At 47.0% G+C, this 20,683-nt stretch overlaps 1 protein-coding gene across 2 annotated transcripts in view; it reads left to right on the top strand.

The window, feature by feature from the left end:
* Window positions 1-15,759: 15,759 nt before the first annotated feature.
* Window positions 15,760-20,683, top strand: part of NOTCH4 (notch receptor 4) — a 29,460-nt gene continuing 24,536 nt past the window's right edge. For both annotated transcript variants that reach the window (XM_063666070.1, XM_054493221.2), the window contains exons 1-8: window positions 15,760-15,934; window positions 16,705-16,786; window positions 16,985-17,280; window positions 18,463-18,810; window positions 18,911-19,033; window positions 19,148-19,384; window positions 19,505-19,660; window positions 20,003-20,197. In XM_063666070.1, the coding sequence (XP_063522140.1) occupies window positions 15,865-15,934; window positions 16,705-16,786; window positions 16,985-17,280; window positions 18,463-18,810; window positions 18,911-19,033; window positions 19,148-19,384; window positions 19,505-19,660; window positions 20,003-20,197 (1,507 nt within the window). In that variant the 5' untranslated portion in view covers window positions 15,760-15,864. The remainder of the gene's footprint in view (window positions 15,935-16,704; window positions 16,787-16,984; window positions 17,281-18,462; window positions 18,811-18,910; window positions 19,034-19,147; window positions 19,385-19,504; window positions 19,661-20,002; window positions 20,198-20,683) is intronic.

Raw genomic sequence — 20,683 nt, 5'->3', positions numbered from 1 at the left:
GCTCATCTTCCTCACTTTCAACTAACAACCAACCCCTCCACTTGGGCACTAGACCCCACTGCCTCTCACCTACTCAGGGCCATTCCTCCAGCAATACCCCATCTCCTGCATACCCCCTTTCCCTCTGCAGTGGCTCACTCCCATCAGCAAGCAAACATGTTATTCCTCCTATCTTAGAAAATAAAAAATGAATAAACACAAACCTTCCTCAGCACCCAAACTGAGGTCTCCTAGTACCATTTCCTCTAAAAAGAAACATATAGCAGCCTATGTACAAGATGAGCCTGAACATCTTATCACCAGAAAACAAGAAAGGCATCAAAGATATTAGTATTATATCAACTTGAGGCTCACACTGCCCAAATATGGCATAAATGGAGCCTCAGTAAAAATAATAATAGCAAGGGATTAAAACACATTAAAATCAACTGACTCATAATGATACTAAATAAAGGGTCATTGGTTACCTTTGGCAGATGCTAGAGAACAAACTCATTATTCTGAAAGCTGCTAAATAAAGGGGAAAGAATGGCATCAATCTGCCTTTCCTAAATAAATCATGTCAAAATAGTAGATGGGACATTATCTGTATAAATGAAATCAGTTTAGACAGAATAATAGACTTAGAATATTTGCATTTTACAATCCCTAAGAAAATAATGGATCTAGCAATGCTCATCATGGCTGCCAACTAGAATTCTATGCCTCCTGATAGAAACACAGCACAATACCACCTATGACGTAGCCTTGCCAGAAAATAGATCATGAATCATATCAAGTCTTTAAATCTAACTACCAGTTTAAGAAGAAAATGGGGGAGGCAGAGGAATATGGTAAATGGTACAGTGATTCAATTAGCAAAATTCAGAATGTGGAAAGTTCTATAGGAAACAAGCCGTTTCTTCAACAAATAAATGTCAAGGGGTAAAAAAAGATTTAAAGAGACTCAAGCTCCAAGTCTAACCATGAGAAAATCACCAAACAAATTCCAAAAGAGGGGCAGCCTGCATAACACCTGACTAGGACACCTCAAAACTATCAAGGTCACCAAAAACAAGGGACACTGGCAAAACTGTCACAACCAAGAGGGCCCAAAGAAACGGGACAAATACATGAAATATGGTATCCTGGAAGGCCAGGCGCGGTGGCTCACGCTTGTAATCCCAGCACTTTGGGAGGCCGAGGCGGGCAGATCACTTGAGGCCAGGAGTTCGAGACCAGCCTGTCCAACATGGAGAAACCCCGTCTCTACTCAAAATACAAAAAAATTAGCCGGGTATGGTGGTGGGCGCCTGTAGTCCTAGGTACTAGGGAGGCTGAAGCAGGAGAATTGCATGAAACCAGGAGGCAGAGGTTGCAGTGAGCCAAGATCACACCATTGCAATCCAGCCTGGGCAACAAGAGCAAAATTTCGTCTCAAAAAAAAAGGAAAAGAAATATGGAATCCTGGAACAGACAAAAAGACATCAGGTGAAAACTAAGACAATCTAAATGAATAAAGTATGGACTTTAATAATAATTTATCTTTTTTTTTTTTTTGAGGTGGAGTCTTACTCTGTTGCCCAGGCTGGAGTGCAGTGGCATGATCTCAGCTTACTGCAGCCTCCACTTCCCAGGTTCAAGCGATTCTCCTGCCTCAGCCTCCCAGGTAGCTGGGATTACAGGTGTGCTCCACCACACCTGGCTAATTTTTGTATTTTTAGTAGAGACAGGGTTTCACCACATTGGCCAGGCTGGTCTCAAACTCCTGGCCTCAGGTGATCCGCCCACCTCAGCCTCCCGAAGTACTGGGATTACAGGTGTGAGCCACCGCGCTTGACCAATTTATCAATATTGATTCATTAATTATAACACATATACCCACACTCATGTAAGATGTTATTAATAAGGGACACTGAATCCAGGGAGGGCACATGGGAATACTCTGTGCTATCCTCTCAATTTCTCTATAAATCTAAAACTGTTCTAAAATGTGAATTCCACTTCAAAGAAGAGAAAGAGAGACTTAAGACACATATCAACTGAATACAATGCACGGATATTGTTTTGATATTGATTCAAGCTGTATATATATTTAATGGAAAATTTGGGAAAACTAAACATTGCATATTCGATAATATTAAGAAATTATGTAAACTTTTCAGAAACAATACTAGCATAATGTTTATATTATTTAAGAGTTCTTATCTTTTAGGATACTGAAATATTTATGATAGAAATGATACGATATCATATCACATCATATCATATCATGTCATATCATATCATATCTGGGATTTGTTCTAAAATAATCTGGTGTGGAGGTTGGGAGTAGAGATGGAACCAGAGTGGTCCTGAATTTTTTTTTTCTTTAGACAGTGTCTTGCTGTGTTGCCCAGGCCGGAGTTCAGTGATGCCATTTTGACTCACTGCAACCTCCGCCTTTTGAGTTCAAGCGATTCTCCTGCCTCAGCCACCCTAGTAGCTGGAATTACAGGCATGCACCACCATGTCCGGCTAATTTTTGTATTTTTTAGTAGAGACGGGGTTTCAACATGTTGGCCAGGCTGCTCTTGAACTCTTGACTTTAGGTGATCCACCTGCCTCAGCCTCCCAAAGTGCTAGGATTACAGGCATCAGTGGTCCTGAATTAATGATTATTGCATCTGGGTCACGGGTATATGGGAGTTATTTTTCATTATCTCTATTTATGTGTATAAATTTTCTGGAATAATGAGTTTTTTTTAATTTCTCATGACCTCATATGCTGTCTCGCTAGACATATTTTCTCTGCAACTCTTGACAGCAAAATTCCTTAAGAAATTCTACAACACAAAATGTCTCTACCTCCTCTCCTCTCACAGATTTATTGAAGCATAATTTACATACCACAAAATTCACCCACTTTGGTCGGGCGCAGTGGCTCATAGCTGTAATCCCAGCACTTTGGGAGGCCGAGGTGGACGGATCACTTGAGGTCAGGAGTTCGAGACCAGCCTGGCCAACATGGTGAAACCCCATCTCTACTAAAAATACAAAAATTAGCCAGGTGTGGTGGTGGCCCCCTGTAATCTCAGCTACTCGGGAGGCTGAGGCAAGAGAATTGCTTGAACCTGGGAGGTGGGGATTGCAGTGAGCCAAGATGGCAGCACTGCACTCTAGCCTAGGCAACAGATTGAGACTCCATCCCAAAAAAAAAAAAAAAAAAAAAAAATCCATTTTAAGTGTACAATTCAATGATTTTAGTATATTTGTAGAGTTGCAAAACTATCACCACAATCTAATTTTAGAACGTTTCCATCACACCAAAAAGAAATTTCATGTTCCTTTGCACTTAGCCCCCATTCTATACCTGAGCCCTAGACAATCACTAATCTTTCTGTCTCTATAGATTTGCCTATTATAGACATTTCGTGTAAGTGGATTCCTACAGCCTTTTGAGTCTAGCTTCTTTCACTTAGCATAGTGTTTTTGAGGTTCATTCATTTTGCAGCATGTATCCGTATTTCATTCCTTTTTATTGCTGAATAGTATTCCATTGTATGGATACACTTTTTTTTTTTTTTTTTTTTTTTTTTTGAGATAGAGTCTCGTTCTGTCACCCAGGCTGGAGTGCAGTGGTGTGATCTCGGCTCACTGCAACCTCTGCCTCCCAGGTTCAAGCAATTCTCCTGCCTCAGCCTCCCAAGTAGCTGGGATTACAGGTGTGTGCCACCATGCCCGGCTAATTTTTTTGTGTTTTTAGTAGAGATGGGGTTTCACCATGTTGGCCAGCCTGGTCTCAAACTCCTGACCTCAAGTGATCCACCTGCCTCAGCCTCCCAAAGGGACATACCATATTTTGTTCACCAATTCACTGATCAGTGGATATTTGGTTGTTTTTACTTCATAGCTATTGTGAATAACACTGCTATGAATTCTTATACAAGTATTTGTGTGGACATAAGCTTTCATTTTTCTTTTTTTTTTTTTTTTGAGATGGAGTTTTGCTCTTGTTGCCCATGCTGGAGTGCAACAGCGCAATCTCAGCTCACTGCAACCTCCGCCTCCTGGGTTCAAGTGATTCTCCTGCTTCAGCCTCCCAAGTAGCTGGGATTACAGGCATGCACCACCACGCCCAGCTAATTTTTGTATTTTTAGTAGATACGGGGTTTCTCCATGTTCGTCAGGCTGGTCTCAAACTCCTGACCTCGGGTGATCCGCCCACCTCAGCCTCCCAAAGTCCCAGGATTACAGGCGTGAGCCACCGCACCTGGCCTGCTTTCATTTTTCTTAGGTAGATACCTAGGAACCCAATCGCTGAGTCATATGGAAAATCTGTGTTGAATGTTTTAAGGACTTAACCAGCTGCCTTCAAGTTCCAAGACAAGATGACGTAGATGCTCTTCTGATTCCTCCTGCTAAATACAGCTACAGTCCTGGATGGTATATATAAAACAAACATAAGAAGATCCTGAAAGATGGAGAGAAGGCAGACTGGCTGGGAATCTCAAGACCCGAAAAAACAATATAGTGGTGAGTTCCCTGGGTTTGGCTTTTGCCTCATATATACAAGACTGGGTGCTGGAAAAGCCAGCAACCAGGAAACTCCAACAGGAAGATGGAAAAAATCCCGGAAAGTCTCTGGCCAAAGGACCAAGAAAGGAACATCCTGGAAAGGCAAAACTTTCAGACAATGACTACTCTATTTCAGGCAAAAAAAAAAAAAAAAAACACTCTCACCCCCATATCTGCCAACAAAGGCTGAGTGGGGAGTTTAGCCATCAACACCCACCCAGCTGAGGTACCCCTCCCCAGCAAGTAGGAAGCTGGGACTCTCAGCCCCGCCTGGTGGTATGAAATCCCCCTCCATCACAACCAATGTCACTGGAGACCCCGTGGGTAACAGGAATGAGGCGCTTCTTACTCTCTCAGCCAGTGTATGTCAGCAGAGACCTAGTGGGAAGCCTGAACCCCCATCCACACCTAGTAATAACAAGGAGCACGGCTCCCTCAAGTGTTCACAGAGGCCAAGTGAGGAACCTGGGCCTCTCCCCCAACCTGACAGCAGTGAGGCAGCACCCTCTTTGCTCAACTAGTGCGGTGTCAAAGGATGATCACTAAAACAGACTGCGGTGTCAAAGGATGATCACTAAAACAGACTTAAATAAGGTCCGGAGTCTCATAACATACAATCCAAAATGTGCAGGATGCAAGCAAAAATCACTTGTCATACCAAGAATCGGGAAAATCTTGAATAAGAAAAGACAATTAACAGACATCAACACCCAAGTTGACTTAAATGTTGGAATCACCTGATGCATATTTAAAGCAAGCAAGTATTTTAAAACAAGTATTAAAAATGCTTTACAGGCCAGGCACGTTGGCTCACTCCTGTAATCCCAGCACTTTGGGAGGCCAAGGCGGGTGGCTCACTCAAGGTCAGGAGTTCGAGACCAGCCTGACCAACATGGTGAAACCCTGTCTCTACTACACATGCAAATATTAGCTGGGCATGGTGGTACATGCCTGTAATCCCAGCTACTCGGGACGCTGAGGCAGGAGAATCACTTGAACCTGAAGGCAGAGGTTGCAGTGAGCTGAGATCATGGCATTACACTCCAACCTGGGCGACAGAGCGACACTCCATCTCAAAAAAAAAAAAAAAAAAAAAAAAAAGCTTCACAGGCCAGGCACATTGGCTCACATCTGTAATCCCAGCATTCTGGGAGGCCGAGGCAGGCAGATCACTTGAGGTCAGGAGTTTGAAACCAGCCTGGTCAACATGGCAAAACCCCATCTCTACTAAAAATACAAAAATTAGCCGGACATGGTGGCAGATGCCTATAATCCCAGCTATTCAAGAGACTGAGGCAGGAGAATCACTTGAACCTGGGAGGCGGAGATTGCAGTGAGCCAAGATTGCACTACTGCACTCCAGCCTGGGCAACCGAGAGAGAAAAAAAAAAAAAAAAAAAAGCTTTACAGCCAAGTGCAGTGGCTCATGCCTGTAATCTCAGCACTTTGGCAGCCCAAGGTGGGAGGATCACTTGAGCCCAGGAGTTCATGACCAACAACATAGGGAAATGCTGTCTCTACAAAAAACAACAACAACAAAATAATAATAATAATAATAATAATAATAATAATAATAATCACCCAGGAATGGTAGTGTGTACTTGTAGTCCCAGCTCCTTGGAAAAAAAAATGTTTTTAATTAGCCAGACATGGTGGTGTGTACTTGTGGTCCCAGCTACTTGAAGGCTGAGGTGGGAGGATCACTTGAGCCTGGGAGGTCAAGGCTGCAGTAAGCCATGATTGCACCACTACACTTCAGCCTGGGCAACAGAGCAAGACCTTGCCTCAAAAAGAAAAGGGAAAAAAAAAAAAAAAAAACCTTTAACAAGCAATTACAAACTCTCTTGAAACAAGTGAAAACCAGAAATTTTGGCAAAGAAATGGAAGATATAAAGAAGAATCAGGCCGGGTGTGGTGGCTCACACCTGTAATCCCAGCACTTTGGGAGGCTGAGGCAGGCAGATCATGAGATCAAGAGATCAAGACCATCCTGGCCAACATGGTGAAACCCCGTCTCTACTAAAAATACAAAAAATTAGCCAGGTGTGGTGGCAGGTGCCTGTAATCCCAGCTACTTGGGAGGCTGAGGCAGGAGAATCACTTGAATCCAGGAGGCAGAAGTTGTAGTGAGCCGAGATCGTACCATTGCACTTCAGCTTGGGCAAAAACAGTGAAACTCCATCTCCAAAAAGAAAAAAGAAGAAGAAGAATCAAATAGAAATTTTAGAACTTAGAAATATAATCATGAAAATTGAAGACTCAATAGATTGGCTTAACAGCAGATTGGAGAGGACAGAGGAAAGATTCAGCGAACTTAAAGGTAGAAGAGAAATTACTCAATCTGGACAATGGAGAAAAATAGACTAAAAAAATGAACAGAGGTTCATTTATGGGACTGTAACAAAAGAGCTAACTAACATTCTGTCATCAGCACTTAAGAAGAAGAGAGAGAGAATGAAGCAGGAAAATGTACTCAAAGAAATAATGCCTGAAAAACTCCCAAATTTGGCAAAAGATATTAACTTATTGATGCAAGAAGCTAAGTGAACCCCAAATAGTATGTTTTCATGTATTTGATGGCCATTTATATATCTTCTTTGGTGAAATGTCTACTCAAATCTCTTGCCCATTTTTTATTGTTATTATTGAGTTATAAGAGTTCTTTTTATATTCTAGATACAAGTCCCTTATCTGATAAATGATTTGCAAATACTTGATCTCATTCTATTGCTTTTGTTTATCTTTCCACTTTCTTATGGTTGCTGTTATTTTTATGTTTGTTTCTTCCTTAATGAAGGCAATTTCCACTTTCTTTTTTTTTTTTTTTTGAGACAGAGTCTTGCTCTATCACCCAGGCGGGAGTGCAGTGGCACGATCTCGGCTCACCGCAACCTCCAGCTCCCAGGTTTAAGAAATTATCCTGCCTCAGCCTCCCAAGTATCTGGGACTACATGCATGCACCACCATGCCCGGCTAATTTTTGCATTTTTTAGAGACAGGGTTTCACCATGTTGGCCAGGCTGGTCTCGAACTCTTGGCCCCGAGTGATCCACCTGCCTCAGCCTCTCAAAGTGCTAGGATTACAGGTGTAAGCCACCACACCCAGCCTTCACTTTCTTGATGGTGCCTTTTGGAGTACAAAAGTTTTCAATTTTGATGAAATCCAATTATCAATATTTTATCTGAAGCATGGGCAATATAGTGAGACCCTGTCTCCACACCAAAAAAAAAAAAAAATTTAACAATTAACCAAGCGTGGTTGTATGCACCTGTAGTCCCAGCTATCCAGGAGGCTGAGGCAGGAGGATCACTTGAGCCCAGGAGTTGAGGCTGCAGTGAGCTATGATTGCACCATGGTACTCCAGACTGGGTGACATACCAGGACCTGGTCTCCAAAAAGAAAATACTATTTTATTGCTTGTGTATATGTAAGAAAGTATCATATGTAAGAAATCATTGCCTAGCCCAACATCATGAATATCTACTTTTAGGCCTTTTTCTAATAGTTTTATAGTTTTGCACTTACATTTAGGTCTATGATCAATTTTGAGTTGGTTTTTTCTGTATGGTATGAGGTAATATAGGAATTACAAGCTATAAATCCCCTCTAAGCATAGCTTTAGCTACATGTCAAAAATTCTGACATGTTCTGTTTCAATTTTCATTCATCTCAAAATATTTTCTGGTTTTCCTTGTGATTTCTTCTTCCACCCATTGGTTATTTAGAAGCATGCTGTTTAATTTTCACACACTTGTAATTTCCTCAAATTTCCTGTTGTTGTTGATTTCTAATTTAATTCTATTGTGATCAGAGAACATCTTTGTATTATTTCAGTCCTTTTAAAATTATTGAAACGTGTTTTATGGCCTAGCATACGGCCTATCCTGGAGAATGTTCCATGTACACTTGAGAAAAATGGTATATCCTGCCATTGTTTAGTAGAGTGTTTTATAGATGTCCGTTAGACTTAGTTAGTTGATAGTGTTACCCAAGTCTTCTGCTCAAGGACAGCCCTCACCTGTCAGCCCTCTTTGTGGACTGAAGATAACTGCTTCCCCAAGGTCACACTCTTTCTAGGGGCAACCCACCTTCCATGACTGATTAATGTAGAGGGCAAAAACCCAGCTCCCTTGCCCCAGTTGGGGATGGCTCTGAAAGGCCATCCCAGCTCCGGGTTAAATCTCAAAGTCCGCTTCCTGGAGACCCAACCTGTGTACCCCTTATTCAATCAAACTATAGCCACCCTAATTTTAAAATATATTCCAATCAGACTCACCATGCCCCAATCATCTCTCACCGGTCACCACATCGAGAATGGCCTGGGCCAAGAGTTGGGGGCAAGTTGGAAGCAAGGGAGCCAGGTAGGATGCTGTTGCAATATTCCTAATTAGAGATGGTAGGGGTGTGGTGATGAGCAGTTTAATTTGGTACTTATTTTGAAACTACAGTTGCCATCTCTTATTGACCTCTCAGTCTTTTTTTTTTTTTTTTCTTTTTTTTTTTGAGACAGAGTCTCACTCTGTCTCCCAGGTTGGAGTGCAGTGGCACGATCTCGGCTCACTGCAACCTCCACCTCCCGGGTTCAAGCGATTCTCCTGTCTCAATCTCCCGAGTAGCTAGGACTACAGGCGCGTGCTACTATGCCCGGCTAATTTTTGTATTTTTAGTGGAGACGGGGTTTCACCATATTGGTCAGGCTGGTCTCAAACTCCTGACCTCAGGTGATCCACCCACCTCGGTCTCCCAAAGTGCTGGGATTACAGGTGTGAGCCACCACGCCTGGCCTGAGACAGAGGCTTGCTCTGTCACCCATGCTGGAGTGCAATGGCACAGTCTCAGCTCACTGCAACCTCTACCTCCCAGGTTCAAGTGATTCTCCTGCCTCAGCCTCCAGAGTAGCTGGGACTACAGGCATGTGCCACTATTCCCGGCTGATTTTTGCATTTTTGGTGGAGACAGGGTTTCACCATGTTGGCTAGGTTAGTCTCGAACTCCTGATCTCAGATGATCCCGCCTCCACCTCCCAAAGTGCTGGGATTACAGGTGTGAGCCACCGCACTCAGCCAACCTCCCAATCTAAAATAGCCCCCAAGTTCTTCTCTCTCCCCTCACCCTGCCTTATATCATCTCATACTCCTTATCGCTCTCTGATATTATATTTCATATTTACTCGGTATCTGTCTGTTTTGTTCAAGACCATAAATTCAGGGCCTAAAACATTGCGGGGTATAAAGACTGTGTTCAATAAATACTGTGTAAATGAATTGATAAGTAAATAAGCAAATGACATGCATCAGTACTTACTGAATGCTGCACTGAATGTCAACAAAGGCAAAAGAGAATGTCTGGATCTGTAGTTTCTGATGTAATCGAAGCAGAAACTTATTTCCCAGCCATGCCCACATTATTTTTTTAAATGACAAAAAATAAACCCTACTAAGACAGATGGCGCCTCGGGGTAGAAAGAACATGGGTTTGGATGTGAATAACTCACATCTGAAACACACTTAGTAGCTATATGAGCTTGCACAAGTGACTCAACTTCTCTGAGCTCCACGTCTCACTGTGGGTGGAGGTAATGGTATCCTCCTCCTGGGGGTATTTTAAGTGAGACAGTGCACGCTGAGTTGAGGTCCTGCTCCACACAGTGAGGCATGGTCAAGTCCAAAAACAAGTAAATGAAAAAGACAAAAATCCTTGACTTTGTGGAATTGGCAGTCAGTAAATAAGAAATATAAATGAAATATATGTTAGTTCGATGGGGAGAAATAATAAGGAGAAAAGCCAATGGGGATGGGGAACATGAGAGAAGGCTTCCAGTTTTGAAATGGGGTAGCCAAGGAAGGCCTTGATTAGGTGCCTTTTGAGATGAGGGACAGAGGCACAAAGATAGCTGGGGAAGGAAGCAGTTCAGGCAGTGAGAAGGGCAAGTACAAGGCCCTAAGGTGTGAATATGCCTGTTTCGAGAACAGCAGGAAGCCAATGGGGCTGGATGGTGAGGAGAAGTAATCAAAGATGAGGTTAGAGAGGGAAGGGCCTTGGCCGGGCACAGTGGCTCACGCCTGTAATCCCAGCACTTTGGGAGGCCGAGGCAGGCAGGTTAGGAGATAGAGACCATCCTGGCTAACACGGTGAAACCCTGTCTCTACTAAAAATACAAAAAATTAGCCCAGCGTGGTGGCACGCGCCTGTAGTCCCAGCTACTCAGGAGGCTGAGGCAGGAGAATCTCTTGAACCTGGGAGGCGGAGGTTGCAGTGAGCCAAGATTGCACCACTGCACTCCAGTCTGGGCCACAGAGCAAGACTCCATCTAAAAAAAAAAAAAAAAAAGAGAGAGAGAGAGAATAGGAACAGCCTTGTGTAGAGCCTTGCAGGCCCCGTAAGGAAGTTAGCTTTACTCTGAGTGAGTGGAGAAGCGATTGGAGAGTTTTGAGCAGAGGAGTGAGGTGGTCTAACTTGTATTTCAACTGACTCACTTTGGCTGCAGTGTAGAGGTATGGACAAGGACAGCAAGGACAGCAGCAGGAAGACAAGTTAGGATATGCAAGAGATGACATTGGCTTGGACTAGGGTATTGGCAGTGGGGATGAGAAGAGATGAGAAGTGCTTAGATTCCGGATATACATATTTTGAAGGTAGAATCCATAGGATTTAAGACAGTTTGGATGTGGAGTATGAGAAAAAGAGAGGAGTCAGCAATATCTTCAAGGATTTGGGCCTAAATGGAAAGAATAGAACTGCAAAATTCAGTTCTATCAGGAAGGAAGAGAAGGTTCAGGGAGAAGATCAGGTCAGTTCTGGACATGTTAAGTTTGTGGTACTTGTACTTGGAAGTACAAGTCTGGAGTTCCGGGAAGTGTATGATCTTGAGAGTCATCAGCACAAAGATGGTCTTCATAGATGGTATCTGAATCTGGTAGGGAGCCAGGAGACTGGATGAGATCACCTAGGGAGAGAGAAAAATAGAAGAGGCCCAGGGAATAACCATGGACACTACAATGGTAAGAGGTTGGGGAGATGAAGAGTAACCAACAGGGAGGCAGAGAGGGAGGGGCCTGGAGCAACGGGGGGCTCCACATCTCCCAAACCATATATTTACAAATAATCTCCAAGAACGGATTACTCTTGCTTATTTCTTTTTTTTTTTTTTTTTTTTTTTTTTTTTTTTTTCTCACTCTGGTCTCACCCTGTCACCCTGGCTGGAGTGCAGTGGCATGATTATGGCTCGTTGCAGCCTCAACCTCCTGGGCTCAAGTGATCCTCCCACATCAGCCTCCCGAGTAGCTGGGGCAACAGGTGTGCATCACCATGGCCTGCTAATTTTTGTATTTTTTCATAGGGATGGGGATACCCTATGTTGCCCAGGCTGGTCTTGAACTCCTGGGATCAAGTGATTCTCCCACCTTGGCGTCCCAAAGTGCTGGGAGTACAGGCATGAGCCACCACTGCACCTGGCATTCTTGCTTATCTCTATGGCTACAGTGGCCTGTTGCCTTCTTTGTTTTTGGACACGTTATCAGGGCCAACCTCGGAGTTAACCTTTTAAGGTCACAAGTCCCTATGACTGAAGTGTGAATGACTGACAGGTTTATCCTTCTCAGGGGGTATACAATGAAAGAAAATCCCTTTAACAAAATGAATCTCTATTTGATGAAATACTGTAGGAAAAAGGGTCATTTCCCAGAGGCAACTATCTGTATCCCTGGCATGCTGCAGTTCACTGTAGTGATGATGGTACCACCCTGGTCAGTATCAACCCTTGGGAAGCCATTGGGAAGGAGAAACAAGCTCTTGGGGGAGCATCAATACTGCTTTGGGCTGTAAGGTCTTAGAGGCCAGGAAAGGTATCTGGGACCCAAGCATAGCTCATAATGCCTGAGCAGGTGCACACTGCCTTACCTTAAGCAGGATAAAGCAAGAAGTGGGCAGGCAGCTTCCTGACACTGTCTTTAAACTCAGCTTCTGCCCACCACACTTCTGGTTCCCTTCCACCTAACCACTTCTTCTCTGTCTCTGTTGCAATTTCTTCTTTTTCTCAAGCTCAGCCTAGTGCCCCAGCCTCCTTTTCCACAAATGGTGTTAGATTGTCAACATTGCAGAAATGGTGAGTTCAGTTCTTTCCACCAAGGTCTTCGTGGTTCCATGAGAAACCTGTCGTCTCTTCCTATTTTCCTTTCACTACTCACCAGCACCAAATCCCCAGTCAGCAAACCAGAGAGTACAAAAGCAGGGACTTTTACACTAGGGTTCCTCTTCCCCATACCCACAGTTGCCTCCTCAACTAAAGAAGGTGATGGGAAAATGACAATGACACCAATAGGACAACGGGACAAAAGCATGGACAGGAAACTCACAAAAGCATGGACAGGAAACACAAATAGCCATTAAACAGTTAAAAAGAATGTTGACACTTAACAACAAATGTGCAATTTAAAGGAGCAATAAGAGACCGTTTCATCTATCAAAGTGGCGAGGATTCTAATGTGGAGGGTTGGCGAGAGTAAGGACACAGGCATACACTACTAACTGGAGTAGAAAGGCCTGCACTGCTTTCTGGAGAACGGCTTGGCAACACATAGAGACCAAGAGCTTTAAAACAAGTCTATGCCTTCACCCTTTCACTCAGCGGTTTCACTTCTAGAATTTAGCCGAAGGCAATAATTAGATAGCCATGCAAATACGTAAGTTCAAGGATATTTACCGAAGGTCCGGGCGCGGTGGCTCACACCTATAATCCCAGCACTTTGGGAGGCCGAAAGAGGCGGGCAGATTACCTGAGGTCAGGAGTTCAAGACCAGCCTGGATAACATGATGAAACCCCATCTGTACTAAAAATACAAAAATCAGCCAGGCATGTGCCTGTAATCCCAGCTACTCAGGAGGCTGAGGCAGCAGTAGCTTGAACCCAGGAGGCAGAGGTTGCCGTGAACCAAGATCACACCACTGCACTCCATCCTAGACAACAGAGCGAGACTCCATCTCAAAAAAATATAAGAAGAAGAAAAAGAAAAAAAAGAATATTTACCACAGCTCAGTTTATTATATGTTTAAAAATTGCAGGCCGGGTGTGATGGTACACACCTGTAATCCCAGAGCTTCGGGAGGCCGAGGAAGGAGGATGCCATGAGCCCAGGAATTCAAGGTTGTATGAGCTATGTGCGCGCCACTGCACTCCAGCCTGAGTGACAGAGCAAGACCCTGTCTCTAAAAAAACAAAAAGCAAATTGAGACCCACCTAAACATGCTATAATAGGAAACTGGTTTAAATGAACTAGTAGAATACTGGGTGACCATTATAAATGATGCTGGCTCACGGGCTTCCTAATGTGATACACTGGGACTCATGCCCAAAAATGCATAAACACCAGACATACTCAAATTTAGGAACAGTCTACAAAACAACTGACCTGTATGCTTAAAAATGCCAGTATCGGCCAGGTGCGGTGGCTCACACCTGTAATCCCAGCACTTTGGGAAGCCAAGATGGGTGGATTGCCTAAGCTCAGGAGTTTGAGACCAGCCTGGGCACCACAGTGAAACCCCGTCTCTACTAAAATACAAAAAGTCAGTCGGGCGTGGTGGTGGGCGCCTGTAATCTCAGCTACTCCGGAGGCTGAGGCACGACAATTGCTTGAACCCAGGAGGCGGAGGTTGCAGTGAGCCAAGATCGTGCCACTGCAATCCAGCCTGGACAACAAAGAGAAACTCTGTCTCAAAAAAAAAAAAAGTCGATATAATGAAAGGCAAAGTACATTTAAGGTACTGTACTCATATCAAAGGAAACTAAAAAGACTCGACAACTAAATGCAATGCAGGATGCCAAATGAGATCCTAGACCAAGGGAAAAAATTGTCATGAAGGACATCATGGGGCAATTGGCAGGATCTGAATTTGGGCTGCCAATTAGATCATAGTATTACATCGGTCTAAGTTTCCTGATTTGGATAATTGTACTATATTATGTAAAAGAATGTTTTGTTCTTAGAAAATTTGGACAGATGGATTTAAGGGTAAAGGGTATCTTGTATGCAACTTACTCTCAAATGGTTCAGAAAAAAATACAAATGTATATTTGTAGAGAAATAATGATAAAGTAAATGTGGTCAAATGGTATTAGCGGATGAATCTGAGTGAAGGGTATCCTGGAATTCTTTTTAGTATTCTTGCCCCTTTCCCATGAGATTAAAAGTATTTTAAAATAAAAAGCTAAAAAAAGGAAGAAAGTGGTGCTGGCGAAGTATATTCCCCAGTAGGGGAAGGTTCTCAGGTATACCAGCAGCAGCCATGAGTGCCTCAACACCAGGGAGAGCACAGCTGCCACTGACATCTTCTGCCACCCTGGACTCTCAGTTCCCTGTGCTACTAGAGGAACTCGGTGTGTGGTTGACCCCAAAGTTGTCCTGGGTTGACTCAAGAAGGTAGGTTGAGCATTTTGAGGCAAAGAATTCTCTTTTGTGATTGTATTTACTCCAATTTTGCATTCTGACTGGCATTCCCTGCATCCCAAGGACCTCGACAGCAGAGGGGGGCAGAGATGGAGGAAGTGAAAACTACCCAAATTCAGTGTTTGTTACAGATAATTCAGACTGCAAAATTTAGGGTAGACTATGTTCATTTATCACTGATAATGACAGTCTTAACATTCCCCTACAACAGGAAGACCAAGATTTCTCCAAAACCGGCCAGCATCTTGCCCATTCCCCAGAAGGAGAAAAATAAGTCCTGGCAAGAGCCAAGATAAGGCCCAGAAGCCCCCTGGGTTCCTTTTGCCAAGGTGAGTGGTTTCAAATTATAACAAGTTGCAGGTTCTCTGAGAAGCATCTGTAATAACCTGGCAAATTAAGCGTCCTCTCCTGGGAGGAGGAATACGGAACTCTGTAACCACCCAATACCTGTTTCCAGGTCCTGCCCCTCCTGGGGCACAGGGGCAGCCACCTTGCAATTCTCATCCCTAGAAAGGAGAGACCAGATCAACAAACAGCAGGGCTGGGACTGCCCAGGGGGTTCTGAGAGTCCTTCTCCCCTCCTATCACCTACCCTCCAGGCACACCGTCCTACTTCCCTCTACTTCCCCAGGGGTTGTCAGGGACAGAAGGCCCCTCCTTCATCCCCCCTAGTGTTCCTCCACTCTTCCCCCGCCCCCCATTACTAGGGTGTCCAGGACATTGTGTGACTCAGGAAACAGCTCAGACGTGAGGCTTGCAGCAGGCCGAGGAGGAGGAAGAGGGGCAGTGGGAGCAGAGGAGGTAGCTCCTGCCCCAGTGAGAGCTCTGAGGGTCCCTGTCTGAAGAGGGACAGGGACCGGGGCTTGGAAAAGGGGCTGTGGAATGCAGCCCCCTTCACTGCTGCTGCTGCTGCTGCTGCTGCTGCTATGTGTCTCAGTGGTCATAACCAGAGGTGAGGCATGGCGTGGGTGAGGTGGGGGGACCCATCTCCCTTAGGAGGATGTCCAGTGGGGTGGGGGAAGAGGGCCAAGTCCCACGCTGTGTGAGGGACGCTGGATGGAGGAGATTCTCACTGCCCAAATAGAGACGGCCTCCAGGGAAAGACAGCTCTGCCCATGGAGCTGCTTCGGGCCTCGTGCCAGGGGTGGTGACTGCTGGGGGATGGGTGAGAGGGTGCCCACCTCCAGGAAGAACCTCATCAGCACTGGCACTGGAGGACTCTTACAGCCATAGGGAAGAGGGGAAGAGGGAACACACTGACCACCTGCTTGGGGAAGAGATGAGAGGGAAGCAGGAGATGGGGACATGAAAGGTCAGGCCTACTAAGTCCCTTTCTTAGTCCAGCTGTCGCCACCCCCCGGATGGCTCAATGCTGGGCCTTTCCGGGAGGAAATCTCTTCGAAGTCTCAGCCATTCACCTCCCGGGAGCCACCTCCGCCCCCCTTCTGACCCCTGTTGTCTTGCTTCCGAGAGATGGAGTCCGAGGCTGGACTTGGGAGGCCAGAGAATAAACAGGAAAGGGGGGTAGGGATTAGTAACTGGGATGGAGGGCATTGGGGCTGGGACTGGGTACCACGTGGAGAGTGGGGACAGGTGTGAAGAAGAGGTGGTTTAGAGCACCTGTGGGAGCTGCTGTGGGCAGGTCTCTCAGGAGCACATAGAAGAGGAAAGGTGGAGGCACAGCACCCAGGGCTTCCATCGCGCCTGCCTCTCCACCCTCAGGGCTGCTGTGTGGGAGTTTCCCAGAACCCTGTGCCAATGGAGGCACCTGCCTGAGCCTGTCTCTGGGACAAGGGACCTGCCAGTGAGTGTGCCTTGCAGGAGTGGGAGATTGGAGAGAAAAGGGGAGGGAGAGCAGAGGGGGAGAGGTGAGGAAGTGAGACCAAAGAAGAAAGGGAGGAAGTGAAGGAGATGAAGGGAAACAAATGAAGACAGAGGAGGGAGTGGGCAAGAATAGGAAGAGGGACCAGTGATGTGAGTTTCCCTCTCCTCCCCTGCCCAGGTGTGCCCCTGGCTTCCTGGGTGAGACGTGCCAGTTTCCTGACCCCTGCCAGAACGCCCAGCTCTGCCAAAATGGAGGCAGCTGCCAAGCCCTGCTTCCCACTCCCCTGGGGCTCCCCAGCTCTCCCTCTCCATTGACACCCAGCTTCTTGTGCACTTGCCTCCCTGGCTTCACTGGCGAGAGATGCCAGGCCCAGCTTGAAGACCCTTGTCCTACCTCCTTCTGTTCCAAAAGGGGCCGCTGCCACATCCAGGCCTCGGGCCGCCCACAGTGCTCTTGCATGCCTGGATGGACAGGTAAGCGCTGCTGGGGGTGGCCAGGAGGGGACAGACAGGAGCAATGGGCTAGGCTGTGGGTGGGGAAGATGGAACTGGAGCCTGAGAAACTGCAAGCCCTTTGAAGACAGAAGCCATGAGAATCAACACGCCAATTCTTGGCAATCCACTTACCCACGACCAACATTCACCAGCATGGTTGTACTGATTGCTAAGATGTTAAAATATTTCCAAATTAAGGGTGCCATGAGCCCCCTTTGTGCACCATCCTGATGCCTATCCTAGCCCCCTTAATCTCCCCCCTGCCTAGCAGCTAGAGGGTCATTGCTCTGCATACCAGGGGTCCTCCAGGCTTTTGCATTCTGAACATCTGAATGACTCCCATTCTGAGTGGAGGGAGCCATTATATCACCTGGGAAGACTGCAGTGGTGGGAGGGGCACCGGGAAGGGAGGGATGTGACCCAGAGAGTGGAGTGGGGGCCGCCCCAGGAAGAGGGATGTAACCCTGGGGCAAGCTTAGTGCTTCAGACTAGGGGCTCTGCGCCAGCCCCTGGATCCAAATGCCAGCTCTGCCACTGACCAGCTACATGACCTCATATAAGATATTTTAGCTTTCTGGTGTTCAGTTGTCAGCTGACAAACAGGGAGAGTAATGGTCACACTTCATAAGGTTGCTGAGAGGACACAAGGGGCCGATGCTCAGGAAGTGCTTGCTCAGCTCAGCACCTGGCACCTCCACTGCTGCCGCCATTACCACTGGTGCACATGGACTGTGAAGTGAGTCTCCAGGTGCCTAAACCCACTTAAAGATTAGGAAATCAGGATCAGAAAGGCAAAGTGGCTCACCCAAGGGTATACAACCAGTTGTGGCACAGCAAGGTGCCACCTGAGTCTCCTGCCTGCAGACGTGGGGTGCTTTTCACCTCCCCCAAGATCACCCACGTCCCAGATTTTCTCAGGCAAGGCCAATTTGCAATACTCTCATCATCACTTTAGAAGATATGGTCATTCCAGATAAACCCTCCCAAGCCATGACATCGCTGAGAGCAGGGGTGATGGAACAGAGCAAAGAGAGTATGGTAATAAAGGGAGGGAAATATGAAAATGAGACCCAGAGATAATCCAGAGTGAGCACTGAGTAACCTCAAATGGGCTAGAATTCGTTCAATGCTAGAAACGGCTCCCTCTGTCCTCTGCCTCAGGTGAGCAGTGCCAGCTTCGGGACTTCTGCTCAGCCAACCCATGTGTTAATGGAGGGGTGTGTCTGGCCACGTACCCCCAGATCCAGTGCCACTGCCCACCGGGCTTCGAGGGCCATGCCTGTGAACGTGATGTCAACGAGTGCTTCCAGGACCCAGGACCCTGCCCCAAAGGCACCTCCTGCCATAACACCCTGGGCTCCTTCCAGTGCCTCTGCCCTGTGGGGCGGGAGGGTCCACGTTGTGAGCTGCGGGCAGGACCCTGCCCTCCTAGGGGCTGTTCAAATGGGGGCACCTGCCAGCTGATGCCAGGGAAAGACTCCACCTTTCACCTCTGCCTCTGTCCCCCAGGTGTGTCCTCACAGGGGCTCTCCGGCCACCCCTCTCTCTGGGCAGGGCAGGATGTCTCCCTTGGAGCCCCCTCCCCCAGCTGATCCCATGACCCTGTCAGGTTTCATAGGCCCGGACTGTGAGGTGAATCCAGACAACTGTGTCAGCCACCAATGTCAGAATGGGGGCACTTGCCAGGATGGGCTGGACACCTACACCTGCCTCTGCCCAGAAACCTGGACAGGTGAGTTGTTTAAGCCACATCCATGACACCCATGGCCCAGAGAGTTGGCCCCTGGCCTCCCCTACTCATAGGGCTCCCAGCCTTAGCCCTTGTCCCCTCCCCAACCCCCTGCAGGCTGGGATTGCTCCGAAGATGTGGATGAGTGTGAGACCCAGGGTCCCCCTCACTGCAGAAACGGGGGCACCTGCCAGAACTCTGCTGGTAGCTTTCACTGCGTGTGTGTGAGTGGCTGGGGGGGCACAAGCTGTGAGGAGAACCTGGATGACTGTATTGCTGCCACCTGTGCCCCGGGATCCACCTGCATTGACCGAGTGGGCTCTTTCTCCTGCCTCTGCCCACCTGGACGCACAGGTATGGGGGTAGAGGGTATCAGGAGGTGGGAGGTAGAGAAGGAGGGTGAGAGAAGCACCAGGAGGACTGCTAGGAGCTTCAAGTGGCCTCTGAGAGCCTCACCCCCTCTTACCCCTCCAGGACTCCTGTGCCACTTGGAAGACATGTGTCTGAGCCAGCCGTGCCATGGGGATGCCCAGTGCAGCACCAACCCCCTCACAGGCTCCACACTCTGCCTGTGTCAGCCCGGCTATTCAGGGCCCACCTGCCACCAGGACCTGGACGAGTGTCTGATGGGTGAGGCCACTCCCACTTCAGAGCCTCTCTGAGCCTCAGACAGGCCTCTGCACTGAAGACAGAAAAGGGCGGATTGCTTTTCCAATTAAGGAACCAAACATCTTTTTCCTTGAATTTGCCCAGATTTGGCATCTCTTGCCTACATGACCCTCTCCCCAATGCTCAGCCCCTCAGTCCCCATGAATTTGGTCCCTTATTTCCTCTCCATCTTAAAGACACAAGCCCCTTCCCCAATTTGGTCTCGTCTGCCACATGCAGGCCCCCACACCTTCCCTGACAGTCTGACCTCCTTGCCCTTCCCGCCCTGACCCCTGTGGACTCCCAGCTCTTCTCTCCTCCCAGCCCAGCAAGGCCCAAGTCCCTGTGAACATGGCGGTTCCTGCCTCAACACTCCTGGCTCCTTCAACTGCCTCTGTCCACCTGGCTACACAGGCTCCCGTTGTGAGGCCGATCACAATGAGTGCCTCTCCCAGCCCTGCCACCCAGGGAGCACCTGTCTGGACCTACTTGCCACCTTCCACTGCCTCTGCCCACCAGGTATCAGCTGGATGGGGCCTTGGGTGGGGAAAACAAGGAACTAGTCCTGAACCCACTAGGAATGCCCCCTCCAGAGTAAGGACAGCCTCAGGCCAACTGACGTAAGTTACCACAGATGCTTCTCTCTCTACCCCCAGATGAAAACTCAGGGACACCCATGACCCCTAGGAGAAGGGTTACGACAGATGGTAGTGAGGTTTATGCATTCCTCAACTCGGGGGGAAGCTGCCATTCATTTCATAGTCATCATAGAGGCTGCACAACCTGGTCCACTGTACACAGCAGCCCAGCAAGAGAGGGTAGAAGAGCAGTTCGTAAACTTTCCGTGCCGCAGGCTTTGCTCAGGTCAACCCAGAATGCTCCCTCTAATCATAGAAACTCTCCCATGTAGAGATTCAAGGTAATCCCTTAAAATCCCAAAAGCCCTGTGATACAACAGGAAAATTTGGTACAACAAGAAAAAAATTGCTGCAAGACAGCACCCAC

The sequence above is a fragment of the Pongo pygmaeus genome, chromosome 5 (genome assembly GCF_028885625.2).
Source record: "Pongo pygmaeus isolate AG05252 chromosome 5, NHGRI_mPonPyg2-v2.0_pri, whole genome shotgun sequence".
NCBI lineage: Eukaryota > Metazoa > Chordata > Mammalia > Primates > Hominidae > Pongo > Pongo pygmaeus.
This window is presented reverse-complemented; position numbering and strand designations above follow the sequence as displayed.